Raw genomic sequence first — 10335 nt, forward strand, 5'->3', positions numbered from 1 at the left:
CCTGAAGCAAGAATTCCAATGGTAGGCTCAGGCCTGTCAAACAAACAAGGGACTGCCCTTCCACAGCACTCAACCAAGCCAGACCATCACAACAGACGCTTCAGACCTCGGTTGGGGGGCACACATGCTGGACAAGTGCATTACAAGGCTTATGGACTCAAGACCAGCTGCACCTACACATAAATCAAAAGGAAATGCTGGCAGTAAAACTGGCAATTCAGGCATTCAGACCATTTCTTCGACAGGGTCAACTGCTGATAAGGACGGACAACACCACAGTTATGTGGTACATCAACAAGCAGGGAGGCACACATTCATACTCTCTATGCCGGATGGCAATGGACCTCTGGAATGTGGCACTGAGCCTCAACATTCAGTTACAAGCAATTATTGTGCCAGGAAAAGAAAATATACTAGCAAACATCCTGAGCAGAACTGTCACGGATGCCCACGAATGGATGCTGCATCCGGACATCTTCAAAACCATTACAAGGAAATGGGGACTACCAGAAATAGACTTATTTGCATCCCCACATAGTCACCAACTGAAAAAATTCTGCACAAGGACGTACCACCCACTTGCTTGGAAAGTGGACTCCCTATCTTTCAGTTGGAAAAACCTGACAGCATATGCATTCCCACCTCTTCCTTTGATGCACAAGGTGCTATTGAAGATCAAAGAAGACCGTCCAAGGATCATCCTGATAGCTCAGACTGGCCAAGGCAACATTGGTACCCATTACTGAGGAGTATGTCTCGGGAACAAATATGGCCTCTGCCCCTAGTTCCCTTGCTGTTAACACAGAACAACTTCAAAACCCTGCATTCAAACCTGAAAACACTGCAGCTGGCTGCCTGGAACATTGCATAAGACCAAATAACCCAGATTTATCTCAAAGGGTTAAAGACATTATCTTGGAGGCTCGCAGACCCTCAACAAGAAAAAATTATTCAGCAAAATGGAAAAGATATCTCATTTGGAGTACAGCAAAAGGAGAGAATGTGTCACTGGTAAACATAGCTAACATCCTGGAATACTTGGCAGAGCTCTTCCACAACGGCCTGTCCTATTCTTCCATTAAGATTCATGCATCAGCCATTTCAGCAGAATACAACTTGGATCCTCCAGTCTTCTCACATCCTCTGCTCAGGCAGTTTCTGAGAGGAATTAAAATGTAAAACCACCTAGGAAGCCACCATTGCCAGCATGGGACTTGAACTTTGTGCTAGAAAAATTGACACTACCTCCTTTCGAACCAGCAGCAACAGCAGAATTACAATACTTATCATGGAAAACTGCTTTCCTGCTTGCAATCACTTCAGCAAGAAGGGTATCTGAGCTACAGGCATTAATGGCAGTACAGCCCTTCCTGATCTTCCATCAAGATAGAGTGTCCATGAGAACTAATCCTACTTTTATGCCAAAGGTGGTCTCCAGGGTATCTTTAAATCAAGCTATCCACCTACCTACATTCTTCCCCAACCCACAGAACAGGGGAGAAAGACTGTTGCATACCTTGGATGTACATAGACAATTACGTTACTACCTGGACAGGACCAAGAGCAACAGAAAAACTGACCAGCTACTGGTAGCATATGCAACAGGAATGGAAGGAAAAGCAATTTCAAAACAGACAATCTCTAAGTGGATAGGAAATTGCATTAGATTTTGTTACTCCTACCATGGGAAGAAAACTCCAGAAAACATCAGGCCTCACTCTACAAGGGCTACAGGCACTACCACAACTTTCTTACGAGGAGTGGCTACCAAAGACATTTTAGAGGCTGCTACTTGGAGCTCCGTGCATACATTTGCCAAGCATTATAATTTACCTTTATACTCCAGATCCCGAGCAGGTTTTGCCACTGCTGTTTTGCAAGGGATCTTAACTACACCATAATCTTATTTCTCCTCCTCCCCCGTTTGGCTATGGTATTCTACCCATTTGTAAGGACTGCAGATGCATCCTTGAAGGACATAGTACAGTTTTGTACCTACCATAAATGTAGATGTCCGATAGGCATGCATCTGCAGTCAGGATTACCCACCCTCCTTCCCCTCTGTGGTACTCCTAGGGTATTTGCCCATCTTGTAGCTAGCTGGGGGAATCTATTATGGTGTATTTGTTTGTATATATGTACATACATGCTTATTTTTGTTTGCTCTCTACTATTTGGAACCATTTGCATTTATCCAAATTTAGCCTTCCTAGAGGGCACCTGGCATCTGGGGCAAGAAACACTGAGGAAAATGGCGTCGTTTGATGCCTTTATACCCGAAGAACTGCAGCTATGACGTCGGGTGAAGTGCGACACCAGCCGAGGCCAGACCCAGACTTTGGAATCCGGCCGACCGAAGGGCTGCCTGACGACAGGACAACCCATTTGTAAGGACTGCAGATGCATGCCTATCGGACATCTACATTTATAGTAGGTACAAAACTGTACTTTCTGCTTCATGGTTGTCTGCCATTTGAGAGTGCCCCAGTCTCTTGACTATGACAGCCTGAAGGGAGTATGCGTCTCTGGATTTGAGCTGAGACATACTTTCATTCTTTTGAACAAAATGCAACCACTTTCTTGTGCAGCCACATGTTTGAAGTCGTGGATATTGCTGCAGACTATATGGAGTTTGTGGCAGCAAAGCCACTATATGCTTCAGACCTTCTTCTGTGGTCAATGAGACCTGGATTGGTTAGCATACATCACCTAAACTTACTTGGGATCTCACTTTCTGATACGTTTCGCATTGAAGACATTGGTTGTTGGACTCGTAGTAAGGGAGGCCGTGTTTGGAGCACCTTTATTAAATTTTTATTTTAAACAATGACATAGGTACACGTATTAATAGAAAAAGAGAACAAACCATAGTAAACATGTTTTAATTATAATTGGTTTAGATTTTGATTTCCATTTCTATTAATTGTGTATTTGGCAGCCAAGCAAGGCCTTTCTATGTCTGGGCAGTTCAGATCCTCTGTCTCAGCTGAAGAGACAAATTTGTTCTCCCGACATTTCTGACAAAGTATTCTGTAGGGAAGTGTTAGTCTGCCAACTCGTTACATTGTGTAGAACATGTTTGCAATTATCTTTCTTTCCCATTGCGTCTCCAGCATGTGTTTTCTACCTGTGGAGAAATTGTCTGATTTCGGTATAAAATATATATGCAGATACTTAAAAGCAAAAAGCCTAAAATCTTTGGCCTTTGTTGCACACCTGGGGAACCATACAGATGTAATTTCACTATTCTTTTGAAACATGCCTTTCTATTCTCTCTTCCCAATATTTTCTAGCCTGTTCTGAATGATTTTTTATAACTGTACAATATTTTATGTGCCATACGAATATTCCATTTTTTAATAGTAACTTCTAATGTAGGTTCAGTTAAAAACTCTCCCAGAGTTGATCTGTCATTGAGCATATGCCTCTCACTTTTTTTTTGCTTATATCTTATCAGTCCCTGGTAGGAAAGGGAATGTGTAATCCAAAGTCCATTCTTCTTGGCCTCATCCAAGCAGGTTATAAGTAGGAGTTCTGTTTATCAGATGTTCTTTGTGTTTCACTGTTGCAGTCATTATATTTGTGTTATCTGCTTGCAGGTAGCCCTCAGTTGGCCTGATTAATAAAGTCTTGGGTCCTGCAATGGTTGCTGTCTCTTCTTCCATGACGTCAGGTCGCCAGGGGTATAAAACATGCAGCCGACACCATTACATCAGTCTTTCTTGCTGTGTGGTGCCTGAAGCAGAAGCAGTTCACAAGTGCCAGTCGGCCGACTCCTGAAATTTTCGTTTTCGAGTTTCAGAGTGAAAGTCTTCAACTAAAGCTAAGTACCCCATTGGGGAAACATTTTCTTGCTCCTTACTGATGTCAGTAAACGTTAATTGCATTACTTGTGGAAAGCAAATACCTCATAAAGATTTTCATTCGTAATGTATTCCTTGCCTAGGCCCTGAACACAATGTACCTTGCTGTCGGTTTTGTGCTTTATTTAATCAGCGCACTATCCGTCTGTATATTTTCACCTCTAAATATTTCGGTTCTCTGTTTAATTATCCAGAAATGCCGTCGGTTAGCCATCCGAATACTGGGATTCTGAAAAAACGCTAAGATAAAGACAGAGACAGGCCGCCGAGGTCCAAAACTGCCGACTATGCTTCCCCTAAGCCAGTCGCCAGTTCTCCGGTACTCAGTGAGGCACTTTCGCAGCCCCTGATACCTGCTACTTCTGATTCACAGGCCTCTACTGAGACCCATTCGGAGTCCGGTATACAGCGAGGTGCTTCAGCTATGGAACCCACGGATGTGTCTACCTTGGATGTGTCTGGTGCCGCTGTGCAGGCCCCGGCTTCTGAGGGTGCATTCAGGCCTACAGACTTGCATATTAAACCGACGCCTCTACCTTTACTTTGGCCTAAATCTCGATCCATGCCTAAAAAAACGATGCCCAGGCCACATGCTCAGGCCTCTGTGCCTAAAAAACAAATAATGGCTGAAGATCTAATAACTCTAATCAGGGTTAGCCAACCCCCCCCCCCCTTCTAAGAGGCCTAGGACTGAAGTTGATTGACTATGAATCTTCTGATCAGGATTCTGTTTTTTTTGTTCCTGTTCCTTCTGATCTGGAGTTGTCCTTATCTACTTAAGAAGATTCTGATGCAGAGGACTCCATTCCTTCTGCTGCCCCTCCTGAGGATTTTTCTTTTCGGGAAAATTGCATACTCTAAGGGAGTATTTCCACTGGGAAAGCCAGGATTTTTCTGATTCAAAAAAGAGGCTTAGGGATTTCCTTCTACCTTAACAAAGGCCTTTAGCTATTCCTCCTGTACTAGACATTGTTAATGATCCTTTTTCAGAATCTAGTTTGGCCCCTGATTCCCTGCCTCCTGCTCCCAGAAAACCTGACAGATAGTACAGGGTCCCCGAGTCCCACAAGTTCCTTTTTAAAAATCCTATTGCAGATCCAGAGGCTATTTCACAGGGGCCCAAGGGCATCAAGACTTCTACTGCTAAAAATCCTACCCCTTCTGATAGAGACTCCAGGGCGCTGGATAGATGTGGTAAGAAGGTTTACACTTCTGCAACCTTGGCCATTAGGGCTTTAAACTGCCAGTTCCATATGTTAAAGTATCAGCAACATGTTATTGGACTGCTTAAATAGAAAATGATGTTGATTCCTGACTCTCTGGAAAATAAAGAATTACAGGATTTAATGCATTCTGCTGAACAAGTTGGAAAACATACTTTGCAATGTGGTTTTGATTCATTAGAGGCCTCTTGCAGGGCTGCTGTTATTGGGTCTGTGCTCAGAAGGCATGCTTGGCGTAAGCAGCAATCTTTGCCTGATCATGTTAAAGCTAAATTGTTGGATGCTCCCTTAAATCAGGACTGCATGTTTGGCAACAAGGCTGAGGAAGTTCTTAAAAAGATGGAAGATAAAGCTAAATATATGCAAACTGTTAAATATTTTTTACAAGTTCAGCCTCCTAGATTTAGTTAGGCACTGGCCCTCTAAGAATTGGTCTTTTCCAGCCCTTTCCAGATCTTCTGAAGCCAAACCTAGACACAGCAAAATCCCCAGGTTTCAGTCCCAGGGGACACAGGACTAAGCAGTGGGCGGCCTCCACTTCCAAATCTGGGAATAATAAGACTGCCCCCTATGGTAAACTGTCTCAGTGACTTCCTTTTAAAATTTCCAAGCACTTATCAACTGACTGCCCCTTTGGGGGGGAAAGATTGCTCTTCATGCAAAGAATTGGGAACTCATTACCCAGGACAAATGGGTTTTAAATAGTGTCCCAGGGGTACAGATTTCACTTCCACACATTGCCAACACCAAGCGGGTGGCTGGATCTACCCCCAAATCAGTGGACAGAGGCCCAAAAACAAGTACTTTCTCTCTTAAGCATGGGTCTATTCATCTGGTACCAGAAGAGGAAAAGGGACAAGGTTTCTACTCGGGACTTTTCCTGGTACCCAGATAGGACAGTTCATGGCATCCTGTCCTGGACCTGTCTACTCTAAACACCTTTTTGGAGATTCCAGAATTCAAGATGCTGACTCTTCACCAATTATTTCCTATGCTAGGTAAAGATGCCTGGTTGGCAACACTAGATTTAAAAAAGCATACCTGCACATCCCACTCAGGGAATCTTGCAGAAGATGCCTACACTTCAAAGCAGGCTACACAAACTATCAGTTCTCTGCACTGCCCTTTGGCTTATCTACTACTCCCAGGGTATTCACAAAGTGCCTAGCTCCAGTTATTGCATTTTGCAGGCAAAGAAATATTCAAATATACCCATACCTGGACGATTGTCTAATTCAGGCAAAAAGCAGACATACTTTTGAATCATCTGGCCTTTGTACAGAGGGTTCTAACTTGTCTGGGGTACACCATAAATGAAACGAAACCACACCTGGTACCCTGTCAACAAATTATATTCCTGGGAGCAAGCTTGAATACAATTTCCCTGATGGCTTGCCTCATGCCAGAGAAACAAATTAATTTGACAACCTACTTCAAACAAGTGGCCACAAAAACCCTGCTATCTGCAAGACAAATACTGCAAGCCTTGGGGTTCATGGCCTCCTGCATTCTTCTAATTCCATATGCAAGACCCCATATGAGGAAACTACAGTGGTATCTAAAAAGCATGTGGTGTCATCATTCTTAGGACCTAGAAACAATGATTCCTATCATATCTTGCCTACGCCTAGAGTTCCTTTGGTGGGCAGAGGCCTGCCACCAAAACAAGGGACTACCTGTCACATCACCCCCTGCCGCCCAAACCCTAACAGACGCATCAGACTATGCATGGGGGGCTCACCTGGCAGGGAAGTACATTCAGGGCAAATGGAACCCAAGTCAGATGCACCTGCATATCAATCAAAAAGAAATGTTAGCTGTACAGAATGCCCTGACAGCCTTCAAGGACCACATTCTTCCAGGACAGCTAATGGTAAAGATGGACAACACCACTGTTATGTGCTACATAAACAAGCAAGGGGGTACACATCCTCCCCCCCCCCCCTCTGCTCTCCAAAGTACTACTAAAAATCAAACAGGACAAACCAAGGATGGTTTTGATTGCTCCAGACTGGCCACGCCAACACTGGTACCCCCTCATGCGCAGTGTGTCATGGTTATCTCCATGGCACCTGCCTCAGACTCCTTCCCTGTTGTCTCAGCAGGAGAGCCAGATTCTGCACCCTCAGCTTCTAACACTGAACCAACCTTGCAGCCTGGCTAATTACTTAATCTCTCCTTTTCCATCCCTCAGCAAACCTGTGGATAGATATCAATTTTAGAGGCAAGGAGGCCAAGTACTAGAAAATCTTATGCTGAAAAATGGAAAAGATTCTGTGCCTGGAACCAATCTCAAGGGATGAGCACAGCAGCGCCCAATTTACCTTAGATTTTACAATACTTAACTGAGATGCTTCACAAAGGCCTGTCTTTTTCCTCCATTAAAATCCACGCCTCAGCCATTTCAGCTCATTATAATACAGAGCCTCCCCTCTTCTCTCATCCACTGCTCAAGCAGTTCCTCAGAGGGGCCAAAAATTTGAGACCACCCAGGAGAGCTCCACCCCCAGCCTGGCACCTTAACTTTGTCTTGGAGAAACTCACTCTACCTCCTTTCGAGCCAGCTGCTACTGCAGACTTAAAATTTCTTTCTTGGAAAACAGCTTTCCTTTTAGCAATCACTTCAGCTAGAAGGTTATCTGAATTACAGGCCCTTATGGCAGTGGGGCCTTTCATCATCTTTCATGCGGACAGGGTGGCCCTCAGTACCAATCCATCCTACATGCCCAAGCTGGTATCCAGTGTGGCTCTTAATCAGTCCATTCATTTACCAGCCTTCTTTCCCAATCCACAGAATAAAGGGGAACGGATACTGCATTCCGTAGATGTGCACAGACAACTTAGATTCTACTTGGAAAGGACTAAACCGCAAAGGAAATCTGAACAACTGCTGGTGGGGCAGAGGGGATGGCTGTTTCAAAGCAAACCATTTGTAAATGGATAAAGTCATTGCATTCATTTCTGCTATAAGCACCATGGAAAACCTATCTCCCAGGGGATCAGACCTCACTCCACCAGGGCTACATCTTGCCTCTACAGCCCTTCTCAGAGACATACCAGGGACATTCTAGAAGCTGATACCTGGAGTTCAAGCATTGTCATTGTCCAATTTTCTCGAAATCTAAAGTTGGCTTTGCCATTGCAGTCTTACAGGGCTTTATAGCTGGCCCTAATGCTTTCTAAATTTCTCCTCCCAACCATAGCTTTCGGAATCTACCCAAATACAATGACTGCAACAATGAAACACAAAAACATAGTACAGTTGTGTACACTTACCATAAATGTAGATGTTCAAGTGTATTCTCTGTTGCACTCCAGCCCCCTAACTTCTTTTGGCTATACCTCTACTTTCCTTTACTATGCTTAAAAGCCTTTTTGGTGTATTTGCTTTTTTGTTGGAGGTATATCTTTGTACTTTTATGTTTAATTGCTTCCCATTAGGGGGGCAACTGACATCTGGAGCAAGAAAAACTGATGTAATGGCATGGGCTGCATGTTTTATACCCCTGACGACCTGACTTCATGGAAGAAGGGATAGCAACCGACGCAGGACCCAAGACTTTGTTATTCAGGCCGACTGAGGGCTCCCTGCAAGCAAATAACCCAAATATAATGACTGCAACAGTGAATACACTCTAACATCTACATTTATGGTAAGTGTACACAACTGTACTTTATGCAGTGTTGTAGCTTTCTTTGTCATTATGTTGTCTGTTTTTCATTCCTGTTAAAAAAAAAAAAAAAGACCTAACTGAGCTTGTCTTATAGAACTGGCTGTGGTGTGTAATTATTTCCTAAAATAATACATGGCACACATTGCAGTTAGGGACTGAGGGAACTTCAGATGTGGACTAGTACTGTGAATGCATGCTTAATAGCTTTTTATTTCTCTGATAACATTTTTCCTGTTTTTTTTGTTTTTTTTAGGGTGGATCTGGTCAGCGCAGCCAGCAAAACAGTATGCAGCAGAAGACTCAGGCTAACAAAACCAACTATGGAAACTCTCCATACTGGGCAAATTAAAGTTTAGATGAAAAGAACTGAATGCAGGTGTCCAGTTTTTAGGACCCACCTTTATTAACAGATGATGAAAAAGCAAATGGGCACAGCCAAATGTCTCTGCTGGGGGGAGACAGAGACCTTCAAACACGTCCTCAGATGTGATGACTATTGCCCGCTTCTTTGATTTGCTGTTATATGTAATATATTTATGTATGTATTTGTACATGTAATAGTAGAGCCTCTATGTGGTTTCTGCATTTTTGCAGCCTTTTTTCCTTTGTAGGAAAAAAAAATAACCTACCAACCCAAACTTCCTCTGCAGCAGTGTATAGTTTTCTTCAAGCTCTATGAACTTTTTATCTGTGCAGTTAGAAGTTGGGGTCTTCTTTATTTAATGCAGATTTCTGTTTCATTTTGATCTGTTTTTTTTTGTTTTGTTTTTCCTAGTTAAGACTGTGAAAGATCCAGCAAAACGGGGAAAAAGAAATTGGGTTGTCTTGTAAACGCTTTTACCCTTTTTCATTCACATCAGAACTTGAGTTTTATATCATCATAGAGTCCATATATATATATATATTTTTATTTAACAAATTTAAGAAAAATGTGATGGACACTGAAAACTGATTTGTGTGTTCATAAGCAGTCACCGTCTTATTTTTAGCATTTTGTTTTAATTTCAGAGCCATTACAGAAAGTATTGATATTTTGAAGAAATATTTATTTCTTAAATGCAGAACCTCAACATGTTGTAGAAGTTATGTAAATGAAATAATTGGCATTAATTCTTAACCTCCCTCTCCCTTCAAACAGAAGACAGATTCTTTTCCAATACTATCAGACTCAACTAGAGCAATGATCTTCACCTCTGCCCTTTATAAACTTGAATAGACTGTGTTTGAGGAAAATATGCTCTATTCCTAATGCCCTGCAGTGAGTATGGTACATGTTTTAGAAATTTAATTTCTTTTTAACCCTTATGCCACCTAATAAAGTTCTGAGAGGTTATGTATAGTTTGTGTATGCTTTGTTGAAGTTTACTCGCATTTTAGTGGTTTTGTATAGGGAACTACCAGAGGGTAAGATTTGATTTTAAAGACTGTTAATTTTGTTCAGTAGCCTAGACATCTATCAAAATGAAGTCCTCCAGCATTTTTAAATGCATCATGTTGGTAAAATGAGCAATACCATGGCCAAATATGTTCATTACTGCATATAGAATGTAGAATGAAATTGCTGCTGCATAGATG

General features: G+C 42.5%; 1 protein-coding gene across 1 annotated transcript in view; it reads left to right on the forward strand.

The window, feature by feature from the left end:
- Window positions 1–10093, forward strand: part of LOC122815046 (ubiquitin-associated protein 2-like) — a 72077-nt gene extending 61984 nt beyond the window's left edge. The window contains exon 4 of the mRNA XM_044087297.1: window positions 9014–10093. Coding sequence (XP_043943232.1) covers window positions 9014–9109 — 96 coding nt within the window. The 3' untranslated portion in view covers window positions 9110–10093. The remainder of the gene's footprint in view (window positions 1–9013) is intronic.
- Window positions 10094–10335: the final 242 nt, after the last annotated feature.

This window comes from Protopterus annectens, chromosome 1.part1, assembly GCF_019279795.1.
Source record: "Protopterus annectens isolate FY-2018-M chromosome 1.part1, PAN1.0, whole genome shotgun sequence".
Lineage (NCBI taxonomy): Eukaryota > Metazoa > Chordata > Ceratodontiformes > Protopteridae > Protopterus > Protopterus annectens.